At 40.3% G+C, this 26,841-nt stretch overlaps 1 protein-coding gene across 6 annotated transcripts in view; it reads right to left on the bottom strand.

Annotated features, from left to right (window-relative positions):
- Positions 1 to 26,841, bottom strand: part of RAB28 (RAB28, member RAS oncogene family) — a 105,242-nt gene that overhangs the window by 26,755 nt on the left and 51,646 nt on the right. For 4 of the 6 annotated variants that reach the window (XM_058670298.1, XM_004579210.3, XM_058670299.1 and 1 more), the window contains exon 5: positions 3,626 to 3,729. The exons of the other annotated variants lie outside the window; for them this stretch is intronic. In XM_058670298.1, the coding sequence (XP_058526281.1) occupies positions 3,626 to 3,729 (104 nt within the window). The remainder of the gene's footprint in view (positions 1 to 3,625; positions 3,730 to 26,841) is intronic. 6 annotated transcript variants of the gene reach the window in all.

Raw genomic sequence — 26,841 nt, 5'->3', positions numbered from 1 at the left:
CTCTTGAGTAAAACAACTTGTGACTCCTAACTACACTTCATCAGTTCAGAGTAAAGGAGCTATATGTTCATCATAGCTGACCAGAAATCCACAAACAGTTCTATAGATAAACAGCCTTTTACATTTGAGAAGAGTTAGTGCGCTGGGGTTTCTAAGAGAGCCAATCCCGGCATTTACTGTAGCATAAAGTGCCTTAGCCTCATATGTATCCCAGCATTCTGCTGTCCTTATTCATCTCCTAAACACTTACTGAATATCCATCACAACATTAAAAATTCAATTTTTATTTTGAATCAAGAGATGAAAATCCCTGAATGGATAAAACTTCAGCCTCAAAAAGTCCAAGTATATATTCAGTTTGCTTACAGTCAACGTTCAAGGAACTGGAGAGAAAGACTTAGAAAAGAAACTGAGCACAGAGAAGGGGGTACAGACATGCAGCATCTGGTGGACTACTGGAAAGACTTTGGCATCTATTCCGACCAGAGTGAAAGTCAAGGGAGGTGTGGCTACCACTTTAACAGGACCAATATGGTTGTTCCATTAAGTATTCATCCAGTGTATAAAAAGGAAAATGAGTAAGGAGACTAACATAAGAAGTTATGAAGGATGAAATGAGAAAGGAAGCAGTGGAGATGTGAAGACACAGTCGCTCTGCTAGTGTCAAACACAGACCTGGAGGGGAAAGGTCACAGGACGAAAGCAGTTCTTTGACTTGGGTTTAGACGACACTTTGGAATCAAAAACTACATAAGAGTGAGGCTGGCACCTGGCCTGGTTAGCAGGGCACCACCCGAGCTTCCTGCTGAGGCAGGCACCTGGCCTGGTTAGCAGGGCACCACCCGAGCTTCCTGCTGAGGCAGGCACCTGGCCTGGTTAGCAGGGCACCACCCGAGCTTCCTGCTGAGGCTGACCTTTGGAGGCAGCGATGATAGCACAGCTGGCCTCCCGCCATCCACCTGGAAGGCCTGGATTAAGCTCCAGGCTCTGAACTTGACCAGATCCAGGCAGGCACTGGGGTTACGAACTGGTGGGTGGGAGGTCTTCCTTCCTCTCGAGGGAGAGGAGTGGCATGCAAGACATGAATCCACTTCCAGCCCTAAGTCATCCTTCTGAGATCTTCCTACACAAGTGTTCTAAATTCTGCATAACAATCCAATAATCCAATAGGTCCAAGATGGTTAACTGAGAAAGATGGAATAATTTATTACCCTGAAATCAGGAAATTTGGTATCTATTGCTCACTAATTCTAAAGTCATTTTGGCATGGCAGTCTGGCTCTGATAACCATTTGAACTTTGTCTTAGCAGCCACGATCTCAAGGAGGCAGCACTAAGGCCAAGGATACAACTCTTGCAGGTAATTTTAAAATTCTTGTTTGATTTGAGTGACAGTGAATGCATATTAAGGATGAGGGTAGCAATCTCCCTAAGCATTTATAAGTTCAGACAATATCCAGTTGTTTCTAATAAAAAACCATCTATGTTTCCCTTTTAAAAAGTCACCAAATATTGGATGTATTAATACATTCTGAAAGCATACCCAAAAGAAATCGGTGAGACACAGATGTAGGATGGAAGAGAAACATACAAGAATTATTTCAAAATTTCCTGCTGAGCAGCTCTAATACACTGTACCTATTACTATTCAGAGTGGGGAAGACTGGAAGACATTTGAGAAGGGACCCTGTACCCACATGAGAGACCCAGAAGAACTCCTGGCTCCTGGTTTCAGATCGACACAGCTCCAGCCATTGCAGTCACTTGGGGAGTGAATCATTGGACGGAAGATCTTCCTCTCTGCCTCTCCTCTCCTCTCCTCTCCTCTTCTCTTCTCTTCTCTCTCTCTCTCTCTCTCTCTCTCTCTCTATATATATATATATATATATATATATATATATATATATATATATATATATGACATTGCAGTAAAAATAAGATAAATCTTCAAAATGGCTGTTATCCCTAATATAAAAAGGTCCATAAAATTTTTGAAAAAGCAATGAAAGATTATAAACCAGTCATCAGCAGAAAGTGAATACCTAATAAAAATTTTCTAACAGTAAATTACCCTTTTTTTTGCCTACCAAAAAGACAAAGATTTTAAAATACGTAAATATTGACTATTAAAATGGCTACAGAATTATAGTAATGTATAGCACTGGTAAGAATTTAAACTGGTTTAGCCTCCATGTAATTTGACAGTGGATTTCAGACCTCTTAAGGAACCTACCTGCTACAAATAATCAAAACCTATAAAGCTTACGGAATAAATTTTCTATTAGAATGTTATATTCAAAAGTAAGAAGTAACCTATATGTGCAGCAATAGGAACATGGTTAAATATATTTTGCATATTTCTTAGTAGGTTACTGAACCTAGTCATTAACATAAATCACACAGCAGATTTTTCTACAAATAAAAAAATCTGAGCAAAATACTAAGCAACTTAAACACAATCACCGTGGGGCAGTGTTGTGGCACAGCACGCTCAGCTGCTCCAGCAGCTCCTATTACAGTGCTGGTTCAGGTCCAAGCTTTCCTACTACGGATCCAGCTCCCTGGCAACGCACCCAAGAAGGCAGCAGATGGCAGGTGACGGCTGAAGTACCCTGGGCCCCTGCCACCAATGTGAGATACCTGGATGAAACTCCTGACTAATCCAGTCTCACAAATGCAAGATCTTAATCTTGATCTCCCTGTCCTCACACCCACCCCACCTCCACTCATTCATTCTACCTTTCTAATAAATAAATCTTAAAAATGAAAAGTATTAGGACCTTAATTATTCTCAATAAACACTTATTGTTGTTAAGATAGAAACCCCAAGGACACTGGTGAAGTTCACAAATCCAGTTTCCACCATTTACTGGCTTTGCAGTCTGGACGCCGTTACATGGCCTCCCTAACAGGCACCTGAAAACATCAACACCCAGGGCAGTACAAGGCCTGCCACAAAGTAGGCGCTCAGTAAACATAATCTGCTAGAAAATTACGAGTATTACAAAAAAGATAATTAAAAGAAATTATATAGGGCCAGTGCCATGGCACAGCACCCCATGTGGGTGAGAGGTTGAGTCTCAGTTGCTCCACTTCTCATTCAGTTCCCTGATGGTGTGACTGGAAAGGCCGTGGAGGAACGGCCAGGGATCTGAGCCTCTGAACCGCCACGGGAGACCTGGGAGGGACTCCAGGCTCTCAGCTGCAAGCTGGCCCGGCTCCGGCTCTGGCGGCCATTTGGGGAGGGAACCAGTGGGTGCAGATCTCTTTCTGCTTCGCTTTCCGTGTAATTATGCCTTTCAAATAAAATAAGTAAATCTTTGAGTCAGTCATTTTAAAAGAAATAAATCATGTGACATCATGAACCATCATCTCTGTATGCTAGGGTTTTCATGATCTTCATTCTCTTTTAATTCTGTGCACTTTTCAATTCTCTGTACTTTTGAATTTCCATTATGTTAAATCACTTAGAAAAGTAATGTAACCAAAATTAACTTATAATATCTAAGCTTCTTATGACTTCACTAGAAATAAATTTGCTTCAAAAATAATTCAAGTATATTCCTATGAATGTAAACAAATACAAAATTATACTTATGATATGCATTATTCATTATTTTACTTACAGAATCTCCTGTCTTGGCTGAGACAAAGTGGCTACTAAAACCATTTTCCTGGCAAAACCGCAAGTGCTTTTCAGATTTTACTGTTCGCATATGCTCCAAATCAACTAAAAGGTGTTAAAGAGAGGGAAAAAGTTATACATTAGAATCATTTGAGACACTTCTAACAATACCCATGCCCACCCCCAGAACTGGGAAAGATCCTATCTGCACCCCACAGCTGCAGGGCTACAACTGCCAATGCTACAGGCTTTAGCATCACTGATGGTCACGTCCCAGGATCTGCAGGTGGGCCCCACTTTGTCCTGCTGCCATTCATCCCTACTCTGACTAATGTTTAACATGTCTTCACAAGTCCTGTCCACTCCTAAATCACACCACAAACTACACGAATCGCTACCATGTGACACTAAGAAAACACATTGCTGATATTTAAAACAACTGGAAAAAAAAAAACTCCCGTGGAAGCTACACTTCTAGATGCAACCAGAACCAAAGTCAAAGCAACTACCCAACTGACGCCACACACTCCACCTAAATAAGTTTTAAAAATACACTTGTAAAGGAAGAGAGACTTCTAAATCAGATGGAAGGACATCAATAAAGTGACACAGGAAACACTAAGGAAACACGACACTTTCAAGGGAAAACAATAATATTTCAGAAATAGATTCTGATTTGGAAGAAAATTATTAAATGTCTGAAAAAGAATTAAGATTTTGAAGCAGTAGTAATTAAGTCTCCCATCAAAGGAAAGTTTAGCATCTGACAGCCTTAAAATTGAATTCTATAAAACATTTTCAAAAAAAGTCACTCCAGGGCCCGGCAGCGTGGCCTAGCGGCTAAAGTACTCGCCTTGAACGCCTCAGGATCCCATATGGGCGCCGGTTCTAATCCCGGCAGCTCCACTTCCCATCCAGCTCCCTGCTTGTGGCCTGGGAAAGCAGTCGAGGACGGCCCAAAGGTTGGGACCCTGCACCCACGTGGGAGACCTGGAAGAGGTTCCTGGTTCCCGGCATCGGATCAGCGCGCACCGGCCCATTGCGGCTCACTTGGGGAGTGAATCATTGGACGGAAGATCTTCCTCTCTGTTTCTCCTCCTCTCTGTATATCTGACTTTGTAATAAAATAAATCTAAAAAAAAAAAAGTCATTCCAATATTTCTCAAATTATTTCGAAGTATTTTAAAAATATGAAACTTTTTCAAACTCTCATGAGGGAAGCATTACACTGAATACCAAAACCAAAAAAAGATACAACTGAAAAAGACAACTGCAAACCTATAACCCTGATGAACACAAATACAAAATTCTTTTTTGAAAAAAAAAGTATTAGCAAATTGAATTCAAAGTAAAGCAAAAGATCACAAACCAATATTAAGTGAGATTTTTCTGAGGGATTCAATAGTGGCTCACAAATCAACAAACTTCATACTAACAGTCTGAAGAACTACATCATGGGCCCAGCATGTTAGCCTAGCGGCTAAAGTCCTTGCTTGCATGTGCTGGGATCCTGCATACTGACAGCTCCACTTCGCTTCCAGCTCCCTGCTTGTGGTCTGGGAAAGCAGTAGATGACAGCACAAAGCTTTGGGACCCTGCACCTATGTGAGAGACCCAGAAGAAGCTCTTGGCTCCTGGTTTCGGATTGGCTCAGCTCCAGTCATTACCGCCAATTGGGGAGTGACCCAGCAAATGGAAAACATTTCTCTCCATCTCGCCTTCTCTCTGTAAATCTGACTTACCAGTAAAAATAAATAAATATTTAAAAAAAAATAAGTACATTATATGATTACTTAACAAATGCAGAAAAACATTTGAAAGATTCAACAACTTTTCGTGATAGGACTCTCAACAAATTAGGTATAGAAGAAACATACTTCAAAATTACACACACACACAACACATCCACAGCTAATATCATACTAACTGGGGAAAAGCTAAAAGTATTTCTCCTAAGATCTGGAATAAGACAGTTATGTCCACTTTCATTACTCTTTTTCAATGTAATACTAGAAAGATCAGTACAATTAAGAATGAGAAACAGCATCCAAATTAGGGAGGAGGAAGACAAAATAGACATGTTTTTAGATGACGTTTCTTCTGAGCATGTGGAATATTTACCATCGTCCATGACTCCTGTTCACAGGTATGGGAACGCCTCTTGCTCCTCCCCACCTCTTCCCTATTTTCTCCCATATTACAGTAGTATACTCTGTTAGTAACTGCCACAAGTTTAACATTCTATTTAACTGTATCGTATCATTGCAGGTACAGACAACAGTAGAAAATCTAATATCATATTGTCAAGGTATGTTTTCACTGTTTCATTGGGAGTCCTTTTTTCATTCAGGAGTAGAGATGCGTACTGTAATGTAGCTTCTCTTCACAGTCTGAAATTTGACATCTACCTCAGTCACACAGTGACATTATTTTATACATGGAAAACCAACAACACTTCCACAATCTATTAGCAATGGATAAACCAATTCAGTATAGGACACAAAATAAACAAAAAGCAGCAACATTTTTATACACCAACAGTCTTGCTAAAAGGAAAGTCAATAAAGCAATACTATTCACAACGGCACCAACTAAAATGAAACCTTTCCCTAAGCCATAAGAAGGCACAAATTCTGCCAGGTCTGTGAGCCCTGGGGCGAGGTCTCCAGGGCGGTCAGGTCACCTAGCCCAGGTCCTTTGAGTTCACCTGGGCAGTGACGCCGGGTCCATGAGGCCCAGGAGCACGGGGTGGGGAGGTGTTCAGCGGGGCCTGACTCACCTGGCCCGGTTCCTTGGGCCTTCCTGCAAGGTGGGTGCAGGGTCCATAAACCCCAGGGCCCGGTGGGTGGGTCCATCGGGACCTGGGTTGCCTGACTTGAGTCCTTAGGCCCACCTGTGAGGCTTTGACCTCCTCAGTGGAGGAGACAGAGCATGCACGGCAGGCCGATATACATGGAGGAGATGACAGTCCATTGGAGCCTGCAGAGGACATTCTGCCATGGCAGAAGATGGAAAACAGAGCAAATCTGGCATCTACCAAAATCAGGGCGAATGGACACTCTAAGGTCGACGTGTCAGCCAATGGACACTGGAAGGGCTCCCTCATCCTTGGGTTGGCAAGACACACAGCCTTTCAGAACTCTTGGAGCGTGCACCACATCAGGACCCTGGGTTGATATCAGGTGGCCATTTCCCATCCCCAGGTATTGGGGCAGTTGGGAGGTTGGGTATGGCTTCCCTTCTCCCCCGCCTTCTTCCAGGCACAGGAAGAAGGAACAGAACAAGTGGAAACAATGATCACATCCACTTTCCCCTAATCCTCGATCCTTCTCACCATGATCAACAACGTAAACATCATTAAAATTTAAATGTTTTTTAAAAATCAGCACTGATGAACAAAACAAAAAGGAAGAATGCAAATATTCCCAAATGAAAATTGCAAAACACTGATGAAGCATAGAGGACTCACAAAAGAATGCAAATATAATCTAGATTGAAGGACTGAAAGAGTTGACAGTGGATAAAACTCTCAAATTATCTAAAGCAATCTAGAATTAATGCAGTCCCCAACAAAATGCCAATGACATCCTTTACCAACATAGAAATAACAATCCTAAAATTCACGTTGATCCAAAAAGATCCAAATTAGACCAAGTGATCCTAAGCAAAAGAGAAAAAAGAAAGAAAAGCTAAGGCATGGCCATCCTGCCTTCCACGGAGTAATTAGCAGTCTCCCAGACAAGGCAGCCCAGGATCTGATCTCAGAAAACTACTCAAATCAAACACTGCATCAGAAAGATCACACACCATGATTGGGTGAGATGGATCTCAGGAATGTGAAAGCGATTGAACCTTTGCAAATTAATAGATATCATAAGTCACAGTAACAGAAGTAAGAAAAAAAATCTGATCACTTCAATAGATGCAGAGAATGCATTTGATACGATTCAACATTCTTTCATGATAAAATGTTCAAAACTTAGATATAGGAGGAATATAACTAAAAATCACAAAGGTATATGTGACAAAGCAATAGCCAGTATCATACTGGATGAGGAAAACCGATGAGAGCACTTCCCTTGGCTCTGCAGCAACACAAGGATGCCCACCTTCACCACTCTAGGTCAATGTAGTACTGGAAGTTATCAGCAAGTGCAATCAGAGGGCATAAAATCAAAAACATCAGAATTTTTGTTAAAGAAGAAATCAAAATATTCAAGTTTTTGGATGACATGATTTCATACATAAAAAAATGTAAACACTCTACTGTCAAAACTGATAACCAATTCTACTGTGACTTTACTAAGTCATAGAATACAAAATTAACATACAGAACAGACAGCATTTTTATACCTTGAATAATGATGTTGCGGAAAGAGAATCAAGGAAAACATCCTATTCACAATAGCTACAAAAAATTAAAAATAAATTTAAGCAAAGAAATTAAACCCCTACGGTTAAATTTTAAAGACCCTGATGAAAGAAATCAAGGGAAAACACAAAACGATGGAAAGATATTCCTTGTTCATGCATTGGAAGAATCAATACCACTAAGCTTCCACAGTAGCTACAACAACCTACAGATTTCATGTAATCCTTATCAAAATACTGATTACATTCTTCGTTAAGTTGGAAAGAAACATCTTTGAGCTCCTACAGAAGCACAAAAGACCAAGAATGGCCAGCGGGGCTCTGTGCAAAGAACACGGAAAATCAAACAGGATGCATCGCAGTATCTGACTTCCACGCACATCACAATACCACACACAACACCAAAGCAGTTACAGTCTCTACTTGCAAACAAAAGTAGGACTCTCAACCACATATTCCAATACACCTTTACCATATGGTACTAAACTTTCTTCCTTTGCATATATTTACCATGCCATGATACATTTAAATAGCAAAAAGTTAAATTTGTAACTGTTACTAAGAGACTATACCACTGTGATCATTCAGGGGAAAATGAGGAGCAAGGACAAGCGGGGGGAGGAAAGAAAGCCTATACCTATAAAACTGAACATCATTGTATTGCCTTAAAAATGTATTGGCTTAAACATAACTCAGTGGAACAGAATACAGCTCAGAAAGAAATTCACATACATAAAGCCGATTGTTCTTTGACAAAACTGCCAGAAATAAACATTGGAGAAAGGACAGTCTTCAGTAAGTGGTGGTGACAAACCCTGAGCTCATATGAACAAAGATTCAAAAAATCCCCACCTCTCACTAAATGCAAAAATTAACAAGACCGAAATGCAAGACCTGAAAAATGGGAAAACTTTCAGACATTAATATAGGTGGTGATTGTGTGGACATGACCCCAAAAGCACAGGCAACAGAAGCAAAACTAGACAAAAGAGATTATACATCCAACTCAGAAACCCCTGCACAGAAAAAGAAAACAACAGAGATATCCAACAGACAGAAAATATTGGCAAGGTACCTATACAACAAAGAATTGGTTTCCAGAACCTATCAGAAACTGAAAACTCAGCAACTACAAATCCAGTTAAGAAATGAGCAAAGGACTTGAATAGAAAGTTCTCAACAAAAGAAACACAAAGGACCGATAAATGCATGCTCAATGTCACTAGTCAATTAGAGCAAGGTAAATCAAGCCACAATGAGATGACATCTAAATCCAGCGGGAACGGCTGTTCTCACAAAGGCAAAAAGCAGCAAATGCTGTCGAAGATTGTAGAGAAAAGAGGATTCTCCTATACACAGTTGGTAGGGATGCGCATTAGTAAAGCTACCATGGAAAACAATATGAAAATTCCTTAAAAAATTAGAAATATATGCAGTAATCCCACTGGATTATATAGAAACATATAGAATATATAGAAAATATAGAAAACTATTATGTCTAATTGATATCTGTTCTGCCATGCTTATTGCTAAGCTAACATAAAATTAAACAACATACTGACCATCAGATGAACAGATAAAGAAAATTTGGTGCACACACATTCAGGGGAATATACTTTGGCCATTAAAAATAAAACGCTGCCACTCACAGCACAGTGGCTGGAACGGAAGGTGTTACATGCAGTGCAGTAAGGCAGACAAGAGCAGTGCAACGCCGGGCTGCTCCAGATTTTTATTCCACAGTACCCACATCATCAAAGCACAGATAATAAATATTCAATACATTTTTCAGAATTATCCTATCAATGCACAATAGCCAGATAGACTACTAATGAAACTATTAGCTGTATATTGACAATAGGATGCTGGACTCTCTGCCATTATCTGTGCCCCCAGTGATTGGCATGTGACTGTGAAGAACTATGCTATAGTAGTGATAAAAGGGAATTGTTTGGGAGGAGGAAAAATAGGGGGAGCAGGGAAAATCCCAGGGCCTATGGAACTGTATCATAGAATGATGATTTTAAAAAAAAAGAGATGGGCCCGGCACCGTGGCCTAGCGGCTAAAGTCCTCACCTTGAATGCCCCAGGATCCCATATGGGCGCCGGTTCTAATCCCGGCAGCTCCACTTCCCATCCAGCTCCCTGCTTGTGGCCTGGGAAAGCAGTTGAGGATGGCCCAAGTGCTTGGGACCCTGCACCCGCGTGGGAGACCTGGAAAAGGTTCCAGGTTCCAGGTTCCCAGCTTCATATCGGCGCAGCATCGGCCATTGCGCTCACTTGGGGAGTGAATCATCGGATGGAAGATCTTCCTCTCTGTTTCTCCTCCTCTCTGTATATCTGACTTTGTAATAAAATTAAAAAAACAAAGTGAAGAAGGATGTGGTTAAGAATTTGCATTTTTTAACATACTGGTTACTCAATACCATATCAATTAATTCCATAATGTTGTAAATTGTTGTTGATGTTATGTTGGGGCTTTTAATTGCTTGGGATGATATTCTGCCAGCTCTACCTTCAGACCACAGATGGTCTCCCCAAGAAACCACAGAATTTATCTGGACAATAAGATGCTGGACTCTATGCTTGGTATATTCTTGCAATGAAAGAATCTTGACTGAATTTGAACTGTAATACTGCAACAAGGTGGAGGAATCCACCATGGGGGGAGGGTGTGGGGAGGGGCTGGGGGAATCCCAGAACCTATGAAACTGTGTCACATAATGCAATGTAATTAATTTTTTTAAATAGTGGAGGAAAAAAAAGCCACAACCAGATACAACTCCTCAGTAAAGGGAGGGCCAGAAAAAAAAGTTCATTCCAGCGACATTTTTGAAAATTAACCAGAAATGACCAAATATAAAACAGATTTCAGTGAAAAGACTATGGTAGAGATCTAGAAAAAAAAAACAGATGGTACTCCAAATTAGCACTAGAGAGCTGAGAAGTTAATAGATCTTTAAAAGGACAAATACCATATGTTCTCTCCGATATAAGGCAACCTTAATGCAAATTATAGGATCGATTACCCTTTCAATACTGTTTTTGCTGCAACCCATGGGTTTTGATATCATATTTTCATTTCTTCGGAATAGTTTCTTTTCTCTTATTAAATTCTACACTGACTCATAGATCACACTGTAGCATAATTTTCTCCAAGAATTGTGTTTTATTTTTCATTTCCTCATCGCCACATTTGTTATTTGGCAGCATGTTACTTAACTCCATGGTGCCAGAAACCTTTTGCTTTATCTTTATTCCTGTTGTTGACTTTGCTTCATGGCCTCTCATTTAAGGGAATGTATAGTAACTGCGTAATAGATGTGAAGATACAATGCAGCCTGCATCGCTACTTCCTCAATGAAACTGTTGGATACATCTTGACAGTAGGATGCTGGACAGTCTGCCATTGTCTGTACCAGAAATGTCAGGACACAATTAAATAACACAGTGATGGACTTATGACTGCTTATGAAGTACTATACTATTGTAATAACATGGGGAAATAAGTTGAGGGGAGGGAATATGGAGAAGGAGTAGGTGAAATCCCAAAGCCTATGGAATTGTACCAAAAACTTTAAAAAAAGAGAAGAGGAAAAAAATTTAAAAGTGAGTGGATTTTTCAGTACTATTAATCATCAGGGAATGCCTCCCCTAGGCAGAATGAGTACTACTGAAGAATGAGGACTGCTGAAAAAATGAGGACTGCTGAAGATACTGCTGAAGAATGAGCATTACTGAAGAACGAGCACTGCTGAAGAACGAGTACTACTGAAGAATGAGTACTACTGAAGAACGAGCACTGCTGAAGAACGAGTACTACTGAAGAACGAGTACTACTGAAGAATCAGCACTACTGAAGAACGAGCACTACTGAAGAACGAGCACTGCTGAAGAACGAGCACTGCTGAAGAACGAGCACTACTGAAGAACGAGTACTACTGAAGAATGAGTACTACTGAAGAACGAGCACTACTGAAGAACGAGCACTGCTGAAGAACGAGCACTGCTGAAGAACGAGCACTGCTGAAGAACGAGTACTACTGAAGAATGAGTACTACTGAAGAACGAGCACTGCTGAAGAACGAGTACTACTGAAGAACGAGCACTGCTGAAGAACGAGTACTACTGAAGAATGAGTACTACTGAAGAACGAGCACTGCTGAAGAACGAGTACTACTGAAGAACGAGTACTACTGAAGAACGAGTACTACTGAAGAACAAGTACTACTGAAGAATGAGCACTGCTGAAGAACGAGTACTACTGAAGATACTGCTGAAGAACGAGCACTACTGAAGAATCAGCACTACTGAAGAATGATTACTACTGAAGAACGAGCCCTGCTGAAGAACGAGTACTACTGAAGAACGAGTACTACTGAAGAATCAGCACTACTGAAGAACGAGTACTACTGAAGAATGATTACTACTGAAGAACGAGCCCTGCTGAAGAACGAGTACTACTGAAGAATGAGCACTACTGAAGAACGAGCACTGCTGAAGAACGAGCACTACTGAAGAACGAGTACTACTGAAGAATCAGCACTACTGAAGAATGATTACTACTGAAGAACGAGCCCTGCTGAAGAACGAGTACTACTGAAGAATGAGTACTACTGAAGAACGAGCACTGCTGAAGAACGAGTACTACTGAAGAACGAGTACTACTGAAGAACGAGTACTACTGAAGAATGAGCACTGCTGAAGAACGAGCACTGCTGAAGAACGAGTACTACTGAAGAATGAGCACTGCTGAAGAACGAGTACTACTGAAGAACAAGTACTACTGAAGAACGAGCACTACTGAAGAACGAGCACTGCTGAAGAACGAGCACTGCTGAAGAACGAGTACTACTGAAGAACGAGTACTACTGAAGAACGAGCACTGCTGAAGAACGAGTACTGCTGAAGAATGAGCACTACTGAAGAACGAGCACTGCTGAAGAACGAGTACTACTGAAGAACGAGTACTACTGAAGAACAAGTACTACTGAAGAATGAGCACTGCTGAAGAACGAGTACTACTGAAGATACTGCTGAAGAACGAGTACTACTGAAGAACGAGCACTACTGAAGAACGAGTACTACTGAAGAACGAGTACTACTGAAGAATGAGCACTGCTGAAGAACGAGCACTGCTGAAGAACGAGTACTACTGAAGAACGAGCACTACTGAAGAACGAGTACTACTGAAGAACGAGTACTACTGAAGAACAAGTACTACTGAAGAACAAGTACTACTGAAGAATGAGCACTGCTGAAGAACGAGTACTACTGAAGATACTGCTGAAGAACGAGTACTACTGAAGAACGAGTACTACTGAAGAACAAGTACTACTGAAGAACGAGCACTACTGAAGAACGAGCACTGCTGAAGAACGAGCACTGCTGAAGAACGAGTACTACTGAAGAACGAGTACTACTGAAGAACGAGCACTGCTGAAGAACGAGCACTGCTGAAGAACGAGTACTGCTGAAGAATGAGCACTACTGAAGAACGAGCACTGCTGAAGAACGAGTACTACTGAAGAACGAGTACTACTGAAGAACAAGTACTACTGAAGAATGAGCACTGCTGAAGAACGAGTACTACTGAAGATACTGCTGAAGAACGAGTACTACTGAAGAACGAGCACTACTGAAGAACGAGTACTACTGAAGAACGAGTACTACTGAAGAATGAGCACTGCTGAAGAACGAGCACTGCTGAAGAACGAGTACTACTGAAGAACGAGCACTACTGAAGAACGAGTACTACTGAAGAACGAGTACTACTGAAGAACAAGTACTACTGAAGAATGAGCACTGCTGAAGAACGAGCACTGCTGAAGAACGAGTACTACTGAAGAACGAGCACTACTGAAGAACGAGTACTACTGAAGAACGAGTACTACTGAAGAACAAGTACTACTGAAGAATGAGCACTGCTGAAGAACGAGTACTACTGAAGATACTGCTGAAGAACGAGTACTACTGAAGAACGAGCACTACTGAAGAACGAGTACTACTGAAGAACGAGTACTACTGAAGAATGAGCACTGCTGAAGAACGAGCACTGCTGAAGAACGAGTACTACTGAAGAACGAGCACTACTGAAGAACGAGTACTACTGAAGAACGAGTACTACTGAAGAACAAGTACTACTGAAGAACGAGCACTGCTGAAGAACGAGCACTGCTGAAGAACGAGCACTACTGAAGAACGAGCACTACTGAAGAACGAGTACTACTGAAGAACGAGTACTACTGAAGAACAAGTACTACTGAAGAATGAGCACTGCTGAAGAACGAGTACTACTGAAGATACTGCTGAAGAACGAGTACTACTGAAGAACGAGCACTACTGAAGAACGAGCACTACTGAAGAACAAGTACTACTGAAGAATGAGCACTGCTGAAGAACGAGTACTACTGAAGATACTGCTGAAGAACGAGTACTACTGAAGAACGAGTACTACTGAAGAACGAGTACTACTGAAGAACGAGTACTACTGAAGAATGAGCACTGCTGAAGAACGAGCACTGCTGAAGAACGAGCACTACTGAAGAACGAGTACTACTGAAGAACGAGTACTACTGAAGAACAAGTACTACTGAAGAATGAGCACTGCTGAAGAACGAGTACTACTGAAGAATGAGCACTGCTGAAGAACGAGTACTACTGAAGAACGAGTACTACTGAAGAACAAGTACTACTGAAGAATGAGCACTGCTGAAGAACGAGTACTACTGAAGATACTGCTGAAGAACGAGTACTACTGAAGAACGAGCACTACTGAAGAACGAGTACTACTGAAGAACGAGTACTACTGAAGAACAAGTACTACTGAAGAATGAGCACTACTGAAGAACGAGTACTACTGAAGAACGAGCACTACTGAAGAATGAGCACTACTGAAGAACGAGTACTACTGAAGAATGAGCACTGCTGAAGAACGAGTACTACTGAAGAACGGGCACTGCTGAAGAATGAGCACTGCTGAAGAACGAGTACTACTGAAGAACGAGTACTACTGAAGAATGAGCACTACTGAAGAACGAGTACTACTGAAGAACGAGCACTGCTGAAGAATGAGCACTGCTGAAGAACGAGTACTACTGAAGAACAAGTACTACTGAAGAATGAGCACTGCTGAAGAACGAGTACTACTGAAGATACTGCTGAAGAACGAGTACTACTGAAGAACGAGCACTACTGAAGAACGAGTACTACTGAAGAACAAGTACTACTGAAGAACGAGCACTACTGAAGAATGAGCACTACTGAAGAACGAGTACTACTGAAGAACGAGTACTACTGAAGAACAAGTACTACTGAAGAATGAGCACTGCTGAAGAACGAGTACTACTGAAGAATGAGCACTGCTGAAGAACGAGTACTACTGAAGAACGAGTACTACTGAAGAACAAGTACTACTGAAGAATGAGCACTGCTGAAGAACGAGTACTACTGAAGATACTGCTGAAGAACGAGTACTACTGAAGAACGAGCACTACTGAAGAACGAGTACTACTGAAGAACGAGTACTACTGAAGAACAAGTACTACTGAAGAATGAGCACTACTGAAGAACGAGTACTACTGAAGAACGAGCACTACTGAAGAATGAGCACTACTGAAGAACGAGTACTACTGAAGAATGAGCACTGCTGAAGAACGAGTACTACTGAAGAACGAGCACTGCTGAAGAACGAGCACTGCTGAAGAACGAGTACTACTGAAGAACGAGTACTACTGAAGAATGAGCACTACTGAAGAACGAGTACTACTGAAGAACGAGCACTGCTGAAGAATGAGCACTGCTGAAGAACGAGTACTACTGAAGAACAAGTACTACTGAAGAATGAGCACTGCTGAAGAACGAGTACTACTGAAGATACTGCTGAAGAACGAGTACTACTGAAGAACGAGCACTACTGAAGAACGAGTACTACTGAAGAACAAGTACTACTGAAGAACGAGCACTACTGAAGAATGAGCACTACTGAAGAACGAGTACTACTGAAGAATGAGCACTGCTGAAGAACGAGTACTACTGAAGAACGAGCACTACTGAAGAATGAGCACTACTGAAGAACGAGTACTACTGAAGAATGAGCACTACTGAAGAACGAGCACTGCTGAAGAATGAGCACTGCTGAAGAACGAGTACTACTGAAGAACAAGTACTACTGAAGAATGAGCACTGCTGAAGAACGAGTACTACTGAAGATACTGCTGAAGAACGAGTACTACTGAAGAACGAGCACTACTGAAGAACGAGTACTACTGAAGAACAAGTACTACTGAAGAACGAGCACTACTGAAGAACGAGCACTACTGAAGAACGAGTACTACTGAAGAATGAGTACTACTGAAGAATGAGCACTGCTGAAGAACGAGTACTACTGAAGAACGAGTACTACTGAAGAACGAGTACTACTGAAGAACGAGCACTACTGAAGAACGAGCACTACTGAAGAACAAGTACTACTGAAGAATGAGCACTGCTGAAGAACGAGTACTACTGAAGAACGAGCACTACTGAAGAACGAGCACTACTGAAGAACGAGTACTACTGAAGAACGAGTACTACTGAAGAATGAGTACTACTGAAGAACGAGCACTACTGAAGAATGAGCACTACTGAAGAATCAGTACTACTGAAGAACAAGTACTACTGAAGAACGAGTACTACTGAAGAATGAGTACTACTGAAGAATGAGCACTACTGAAGAACGAGCACTACTGAAGAACGAGTACTACTGAAGAATGGGTACTACTGAAGAATTAGCACTACTGAAGAACGAGTACTACTGAAGAACGAGCACTACTGAAGAACGAGCACTACTGAAGAACGAGTACTACTGAAGAATGAGCACTACTGAAGAATGAGTACTACTGAAGAATGAGCACTACTGAAGAACGAGCACTACTGAAGAACGAGTACTACTGAAGAATGAGTACTACTGAAGAATGAGTACTACTGAAGAACGAGCACTACTGAAGAACGAGCACTACTGAAGAATGAGTACTACTGAAGAATGAGCACTACTGAAGATAAAACAGCAGTTGCTGACAAGCATGTGGAAAAAAAACATTCTTTTTAAATTTATTTATTAAAATAAAGAGAACAGATTTCATGCAGTTCAAAGATACATTTTAAATATATAAGGATATTTCAAGAATTGCTACACAACGTTTGTGAGAACATAAATTAAGGAAAATGGTATAGAAGTTTCCGAAAAAATTAAAAATATAAATACCATATTGACCCAGCAATCCCACAACTGAGCATATAGCCAAAAGAAATTGAATCAGTCTGTCAAGACATAGGTTTACTCCAATGCTTTCTACAGCAATACTCACAATAGCCAAGAGATGGAATCCATCTAAATACCCATCAACTGATTGATTACACACGCACACACACACACAATGGCACATTTCAGTTATAAAAAATATCAATTTATAATTTATGGCATATGGACGAATCTGCAAGTTGTTAAATGAAATAAGTTGGGCATGGGATAAATACCACGTGATGGCACTCAGCGAATGTAAAGGAGCTGATCTCCAGGAAGGAAAGAGCATAACAGTGGTTGTTATCAGAGATGAAGACAGTTGGGAAGAAGCAGGAGAGCAAAGAGTTGCCCAAAGGGTACAAAGTTAGACAGAAGAGTAAGTCCCAGGGTTCTATTTCATAGTAAGTGACTACAGCTGATAACAATGCGTATTTCAAGACAGAAAGAGGACTTGAATGTTCTCATGATGAAGGAATGATAAGTGTTTGAGGTGATGAATACACTATTTACACAGATTTGACCATGAAATGTAAACAAGTATTGAAACACTGCCGTGTACACCATAAACATGTACAGTTATGTATGAATTATAAATAAAATAAATTTCAGTTGACAAGCAAAAACATTTCCCTTGAAACAACTGGAACATGGAAGCTATATTTTTGATCCATATACCTCACAAACATATTTTAACGAAAAAATAAAGACTGGGTGTCAGGCACCACTTAGGACACCTGCATTCCATATCAGCATTCCAGAGATCCACTCCCAGTTCTGTTTTCAAGACAGCTTCCAGTTATGGGCACCCTGCAAGACATCAGATGACGGCTCAAGAACTTCTGTATGGTCACACAAGTGGAAGACCAGTATGAACTGTACGGTTTCTGAATAGAGTGGCCCAGCCACAGCTGCTGCAAGCATTTTCGGAGTGCATGAAATGTATGTGTGTGTGTGTGTTTTCACCAAATAAATATATAAACTGTAAAATTAAAGTTTTAAAGGAAGAATGAATAGGATGTGATAACAATCTTATAGAATATGTGAAAAGTGCAGAGAAATCACTTGAAGATAACTAGCCTGGATTCAAATGCGTTTAGAATGAGATGTATTTAAGAAGTTAAACTTAGAGAACAGAGTAAACACTGGTTGGCAGGAGCTGAAGGCAGAGGATTAAGAAACAAGATGTTAGTCAAAATGGGACAAGCTCTCAGTTATGAGTAAATTCTAAACATCTCATGACAAACACTGTTGGCCATGGTGAATAGAAAAGTGCTGTACAAAGGGCAATAATAATAATACGATGCAATGTGTTGGACATATTGCTCCAGTCACATTCAACTCCATGGGTAAGGCTAAAGGGCAGATAAAGATTTGCATTTAAGCAGAGGTGGGTTTTTCTGATCATGTTCAATAACTGGAAAAAGAAGCAACTAAGCTGAAAGTATTTAAAATGAGAAATCACAATGAGGTAGCATGGAAACTAAACTGGGTGTGAGGTGCCAGCGCACGTCCCGGCTATTCCGTTTCCCACCCAGCTCCCAGCTGTGGCATGGGAAAGCAGCTGAGGATAATCCCTCCTTCTCTACAAATCTGCCTTTCCAATAAAAATAAGAATCTTTTTTAAAAAATAAGAAGAATGTAGCCTAGAGGCTAAAAGTCCTCGCCTTGCACGCACCGGGCTCCCGTATGGGCACGAGTTGTAATCCCAGTGGCCCCCACTTCCCATCCAGCTCCCTGCTTGTGGCCTTCGGAAGCAGTCAAGGATGACAGCCCAAAACCTTGGGACCCTACACCTGCGTGGGAGACCAGGAACAGTCTCCTGGCTCCTGGCTTCGGATCAGCTCAGCTCCAGCCATTGCGGTCATTTGGGGAGTGAATCAACGGATGGAAGATCTTCCTCTCTGTCTCTCCTCCTCTCTGTAAATCTGACTTTCCAATAAAAATAAATAAATCTTTAAAAAATAATTGGACCTTTGTTACTATTATTTAAATGTAAATGATTATACAGTTGGCTAGTCACTTGTTATTATTTGATGAATGCTAATTAATAATAAATCATAAATGCCCATAAGAGTTAGAGAAAAGTCTAACACATGTTTTGCCTTAGCACTTGTTTATCCAAACTTCTTTACTTGCAATTACATGTTTAAAAATGATCCATCATGGGGTGTGAATTTGGGGAATGGGTAGAGAAATCCCAGACCCTATGGAATTATAGCATAATATTAAAAAAAAAAAGATTCACCATGATTAGACTAGACATAACAAGAATTCCCTTAATAATGTACTAAATTTCTATTTACATGAGACTAAAATTATGTATATTCTTTGACTTCTGAAACACACTAAAGCTAGTAAGTCAAATATATCAAATTTCTCATCATTAAGTCTTATTTAATTGACTGGAATCCAGAATTCCTTATTCAAAATTTTTAATGCCTCTACCTATAAGATTGCTGTTAATTGACAGAGTAATCTTCAAACTACAGTACTAAGTATGATAAATAACTATTAAAAGATACAGCAAAAGACATAATAATCAGACCTACTGATCTACATGATGTTAAATTCTAAGTGAGGTTTTAAAATTCTGAAACATTTCACAGTAATCTGTGTGTGTGTGTGTGTGTGTGTGTATTGGCCTGACAGTTTAAAATGTTTCTCTTTTCCCAAATACTTATTTTTTAATAAGATGTTGTAGAAATGCTTCAATAATTTTTTTATTGATTACATTGTATTATGTGACACCGTTTTATAGGCACTGGGATTCCCCACTCCCCTCCCATGCTTCAATAATGTTAAAGTTATATAAATGTTTCAGTGATGCTATAAGAATAAATTGACTTCTCTATTCAAACCAAAATGTTACTTCATACTTTTTTAAAGAGGGAAAGTATTATATGATGCTAATTAGCTACATTATTAATGTCTACTCCCTGTCAATGGAAAGAGAACATTAAAAGCATAAACCATTTTTGCTGTTCAGTTCATAAATAATGGCAGGAACAGAATACTCTCAGTGAAATGATTGTTACAAACAAGTCACTGCCTAACTTAAAAGAAAGAAAAGCAAAATATAAATATAGCACTTGTACAGATTTTCACAGTAATTTTTAGGTTATCAAGGAAACATCTAGAGTGTTGATCTGGTTATACTCAATTCAAACAAACTACTTGTCACATTAACTACCTCCAGGAAGTTACTCCAAACACAAAATAAACTGTTTATGCCCCTACTCAGATAGATAACATGACAGACTGTTATTACTTGAAGACAGATGAAATACATTAATTTGATTGTGAGCATGTGTTTAATTTTACCCTGCCATGTACACTCTCTAATGTTGTCTTTCTAGGATGACATAATAAATCATGCTGTATTAAAAGAATAGCTAATGCAGGAAAATAAAAATTATCCAAACTCGGCTCCACATTGTTAAGCCAACTTTCTTACAAACTCTAACTGCTTGAAAATCACTAGGATCACAGATAAACAGAAAAGGAGATCCCCCCCAAAAAAAAAACCTAATTTCTAGTAAGAACGTGAAGAACTCCATGCAGTCTAACTTCTCATTAGATTTCATATTTCTTTGCGACATATCTCTTCATCCCACTTTTCCCTTTTTATTGGGTTTTAAGTATTTATAATGTCAATTTGCTTAAAGTGTGTTCTGTAATTAAACCCTCGGCATATATGTTCCAAACATTCTCCTCAGGTTAGATTTTCTGTAAAGTATCTAATGAAGCTTTTGAATCCCGTAAAGTAACATTTTTTTATATTAAATACTCATTCTTGCTTTGTAAGCTGCACTTATTTAATTCATTTATTACATACACTTACTAACCAAAACAAAAATGAACAAAAAGCACAGAATCTGCAAGCCATTCACAAAACATCTGCTGAATGAAGAAGGATATTTAGGCTCATAAAATAAGTATTAAATGCTAATAATGCCTGAAATATTTTGTAGTCCTTCGTTTTACAGGGAACATTACATAGGATTGAAAAACAATGTAGAGCTTCATGCAACAGTAAGAATCACAAATACACACACATAAATGATGCAGTTACACCAACTTTTAAATAGCAAAACTGAATGTTACTTGATAAAGCACACACAGACAATGAAACTGCAACGGTAAGCAAGGAAGAGCTCATTCCCACTGAGTGCAGACAAGCGATAGAAACAGACACCTAGTGGGCCCCAGGGGAGCTGGCAATGACTCGGTGTCCAATCTCAAAACAGCTACTCTCTAAACCATAAACATGGTTTTACGTACCTTTCTAAATGCTTCTCACAATAAAATTCTAACTCATATTAGTGACAGTTATTCTGTAATTTTTCATATGATGATAAAGATAAATTTTACAGTTTTCATTCATTATTTTTCCAAAGGACCTCAATTAACCCTTTATTCATCGAATCATATTCTTTTTTTTTTTTTTATTACAAAGTCAGATATACAGAGAGGAGGAGAGACAGAGAGGAAGATCTTCCGTCCGATGATTCACTCCCCAAGTGAGCGCAACGGCCGGTACTGCGCCAATCCGAAGCCAGGAACCAGGAACCTCTTCTGGGTCTCCCACGCGGGTGCAGGGTCCCAAGGCTTTGGGGCGTCCTCGACTGCTTTCCCAGGCCACAAGCAGGGAGCTGGATGGGAAGTGGAGCCGCCAGGATTAGAACCGGCGCCCATATGGGATCCTGGCGCATTCAAGGCGAGGACTTTAGCCGCTAGGCCACGGTGCTGGGCCCGAATCATATTATTTTTAACCGACTTATCAGCAGAATCTTCAGAAAGTTTAGTATGTGTATGATAGAAAACTATGCATGGATTTCAGAATTGTAAAGATTTGCTTATTTATTTACAAGGCAGAGTGACAGACATACTGTGTGTGTCTGACCAAGTTGCAGGTTCACTCCCACATGGAAACAGCAGTTGGGGCTGGGCGACCCTGGAACCAAGCAGGAACTCCAGCGAGGTCCCCACACGGGGACAGGGGCCCAAGCACCTGGGTCTTCCTCTGCCGCCCTCCCAGCCAGATCAAAGCAGAGCACCCAAGACCAACTAACGATCCAAACCAGGACACCATTGTCACCCACTGTGCCATAATACTAGCTCCCTAAAAGTTGTTGGTTGTTTGGTTTTTTGCCCTAAATACTTTTGGTACATGAGCCAGAGATACTAAGATATCAATTTGAATAGAGCTACTTCACTATTATAGCAACATGAATTTTGTTAAAACTAGAGCAAAAACAAAGATCAAAAGCATGGTGAAGCGTGGGTAGAACAATGAAGTCACTCGTGAAACTACTAAGGACAGTGTCCCAGCAAACAGCACAAGTACGGCTGGATACCTCGTCTGAAGAAGGGGTGAACCCCACAGGAGACCACCCGCATCAACGTCCCAATTAGACGCCCCGTGATAAAGAGCAGACAGACACCACCAGCAGCTCAACTGGCTCCGCTTATGCAATTCTGACTAAAAATTTAAAGTTGAACAAACTTCCTGTCTAATGAATGCCACGCCTGTTGTGGCCACGTTAGCTGCACACAGCAGCAGGGCTGTCAATGACAATTTTCAACAAATGGGTTCAAGACCCTGAAGCACTGCTTTGAAGAGCTATGAGATGAAGCATGGCTTTACCAGCATGGCCCCAAAGACAAAACACACTCAAAGCAGGGCAGCCAAGGGCTGGAAGTGGGCCCCACCACAGGCAGGCAGAGCACAGGTCATGGGACAGGTTTGGAGCATGCTCAAGGTATTTTGCTGGTATTTGTTCTAGATGGGCAAAAAATGATAACATAAGTTTATTATGAGAGTGTTTTGGAAAAATTACACAAAGCTTAACAGAAAAATACCCAGGAACACACAACTAAGGAGTCCTTTCCTACCACAAAGTTCCTATTCCTTCCTCTCTTCAAACAAGCGCAATCTGGGAGTGTTTCTGATAGGAAATCAATAAGCATCCATCATAGCCTCAACCTGGCTTCGCACTACTACAATTAAAACACCTGATGGGTTAATTCACACAAGGTTTATTTTGAGCCCAGCGCAGTGGCCTAGCAGCTAAAGTCCTCACCTTGTACACGACAGGATCCCATATGGGTGCCAGTTTGTACCCCGGTTGCTCCACTTCCCATCCAGCTCCCTGCTTGTGGCCTGGGAAAGCAGTCGAGGACGGCCCAAAACCTTTGTACCCTGTACCTGCGTGGGAGATCCAGAAGAGGCTCCTGGCTCCTGGCTTCGGATCAGCTCAGCTCTGGCCATTGTGGCCACTTGGGGAGTAACACAGCAGATGGAAGATTTTTCTATCTCTCCTCTCTGCATATCTACCTTTCCAATAAAAATAAATAAATCTTAAAACTTTTATATTTCCTTATTGTTATTAATATCTGATGATTTATACTAACTTCCTCTTTCAGGCGTGTTAGTGTAATTTTTATCTTCCCTGTTTTCTATCTTTTCAGTTTGTATAAAAGTTTATTGACTTCATTGATCTCTCCAAAAGACCATTATTTAACTGAGTTGATTTTGCTGGTTTTTAACGGTTGTACCTGACCTGTACTTTTTCATCTTTAAATTGCTTTGGCCTTAATTTGCCTTTCTTCTTCTATTTTCTAAGCAATAAGCTTAAATCATTGATTTTTTTGAGAAATTTCTCCTTTTCAAATAATACCTTTTAAAAATGATTTACACAAATCCCACCGAACAATGCTTCAGCAGCATATCATAGATTTTCATGTAGTGTTTTCATTTTCGTTCAGTTCAAGATAGCGTTAATGTTTTATGATTTCCTCACCAACTCACGACAATGAACAACAATGAACAACAGTTCATTTCGGAATGAACTGCTCAATTTCAAATTATTTGGAGATCCTACAAACTTAGTCATTTCCACCTGAATTTTATTATTATCAGAGAACTCTGTCAAGTCTCTTAAATTTGCTGATTCTCTTCTTGGAGTTGAGCCTGCGTTCACTCGTGGTACGTGTCCTACTGGATACTCAGAAAATGACACGCATTCTCCTGTTGTCAGGCAGGTCCTGTAGTACCGATGGAGTTTAGCTTGTCCATACGATTTATGCCTTCCATATCCTCACTAATTATCTGGCTACATGTTCTGCCAGTAAATGGGAGTATACTGAAAGTTCACCTACTACAACAGTTCTGTCTGTTTCTCCTTTCTGTTGTATCAGGTTTTGCTTCATGTACACTTAAATTATGTTGGTGGGTCACAACTTACAAGTATACTTTTTTCATAAACTGACCCAATGCCCTTATTTATTCTATAAAAGTTTTTGTTTCTGGGTCTGCATTGCAGCCTAGTGGTTAAAGTACTAGTATTACATGCACCTGCATCCCATATGGGCACCAGTTTGTGTCCCATCAGCCATACTTCCCATCCAGTTCTCTGCCTGCTTGTGGCCTGGGAAAGCAGTAGAGGATAGCCCAAAGCCTTGGGACTCTGCACCCCCTGGGTGACCTGGAAGAGGCTCCGGGCCATTGTGGCCCAGCTCCAGCCGTTGCGGTCACTTGGGGAGTGAATCAGTGGACGGAAGATCTTCCTGTCTTTTCTCCTCTCTATATCTGACTTTCCAAAATAAATAAATAAATCTTAACATAAAAAATTTCTTATTTCTAACATTCAGAGTTACTCCAAGTTTCTTTCGGCTAGTGTTTGTAGGGTAAGAATTTGCCCATCACTTTATTCTTTACTTAGCTTTCAATTTTGACTGAGTTTCTTACAGACAGCACCTAACTGGGTTTGCTTTTCTACCTAATGTGCCCATCTTTATTTTCTGTGTGTTTTTAGAGATTTATCTATTTCAGTTTTTAGATTTATTCAATTTATTTGAAAATCAAAGTTACACTGCAGTCATGTCTATTTCACTTTTAACCGATCTCCCTACTACTGTACACAGGAAAGCAGGGACAGATGATCCAAGTCCCTGGGTTCCCACACCCATACGAAACCCCTGATCCCTGTCTTCAGACCGGCTCAGCTCCAGCCACCGTGGCCATTTGGGGAGTAAACCAGCAGATGGAAAATCTATCCTTTCTCTCTGTGTAAATCTGCCATTCAAATAAATAAATAAATAACTATGGACCCTGAAATTTTATTTTCTTCTTTTTTTTTCAAGTACATTGAAATTGTCCAGCCCTATTTCAGCTTTGTCCTAACCACTTAAAATGCTACAGGAAGAGGATGTAAGCTGTAGTTTGCTGAATTCTGCTCCACGGCCGAAATCACTCCTCTGCTGAAAAACCTTCAGTGACTTTCTACAGTTCTGAGGATAACATCCAAACTTGTTTTTAAGAAGAAGAAAGATCTCTCTCCCTCTGCCTCCCCTCTGTCTTTCTGCATCGTTTGTCTGGGTATGTAACTGCGCCTTCCAAACAAATCACTTTCTAAATTGTGTCTGTTTCTCAGCTCTTCCTGCCCCAAAACCTTTCCCTGCAGCTAAGGCAAAATGTGGCCGTTTCTCCCTATGTTTACCGCTGCTTCCTAACTTTCGCAACTTCAATCATTCTTCCTTAACTATCATTCACCGCCCTTTACAACATTCCCCTGGAATATCCCTTAGATTTGAATATTAAATTGTAATGTAACAAACTTTCAGAAGATGGTAATTAAATAAGAAATTTTTTAAAAGGAAAAAAAAGAACAAAAACAAAACAAAACAAACTAAAAAAAACGAAACCACTTAGGGAAAAGGTACAGGCAACTGTAACAGAAAAAATTTCTTTTGAAAAAGGAAAAATGTATTCCTGGTCCTAAAGCTAAATACAAAATTTAATTAATTTTTCACCAATTTTTATCAAAACATAGAAGAGTGATCAGCAAATGTTAGTGCTTCAACAAGAAAAGATCTTAAATAAACCAGAGAAGTAACTTCAAAGTTAAAACACTTCCACTGCAAAGAACTCCGTTTTCAAACCACAGTATTAGCATATCAAATTATAAGCCTATGGATATAAATGGCAGTGGTAGCAAAGAAATGAAAGTGTGGAAGGAAACAAAATTACACCAACCAACTTTGGTGTCCATTTAAGTACTCATACAGAAACCAAAATGGACAAATTCAGCTGATAACTTTTCCACCAACAACCCATTTTTGCTTCTTTCAGACACTTGCCATTCTATTTTGTTCCTGTGAAGACTGAACTGACACTGTATATTTTTTGCTAGCCTTAAGAAAATTCTAAAACAGAATTCAAAATTCTCTGTTGAAAAAATTTACTATGTCACATTCTGCTATTCACTTCTAAAAATTCTGGCATTTTTCTCAGAAATATCTCTGTCCCGGGGTGGCCTTTGGTGTAGCAATGACACCACGGCTTGGGACTCCTGTACCCCATACCCTCTGAGTGCCTATACGAAAGCCCAGCCACTCAGCCTCATGCCACCACAGAATCAGCAGTACTGTGGTCCCTGGGATTCAAGTGCATGACTCAGATCTACGTCCTGGCTTCCAGCTTCACCCAAGCCCTGACCTGACTATAACAGGCACTTTGGAGAGCGAATCAGCAAATGGGACATCTGTCTCTTTCAAATAAA

The sequence above is a fragment of the Ochotona princeps genome, chromosome 11 (assembly GCF_030435755.1).
Source record: "Ochotona princeps isolate mOchPri1 chromosome 11, mOchPri1.hap1, whole genome shotgun sequence".
In the NCBI taxonomy this organism is placed as follows: domain Eukaryota; kingdom Metazoa; phylum Chordata; class Mammalia; order Lagomorpha; family Ochotonidae; genus Ochotona; species Ochotona princeps.
This window is presented reverse-complemented; position numbering and strand designations above follow the sequence as displayed.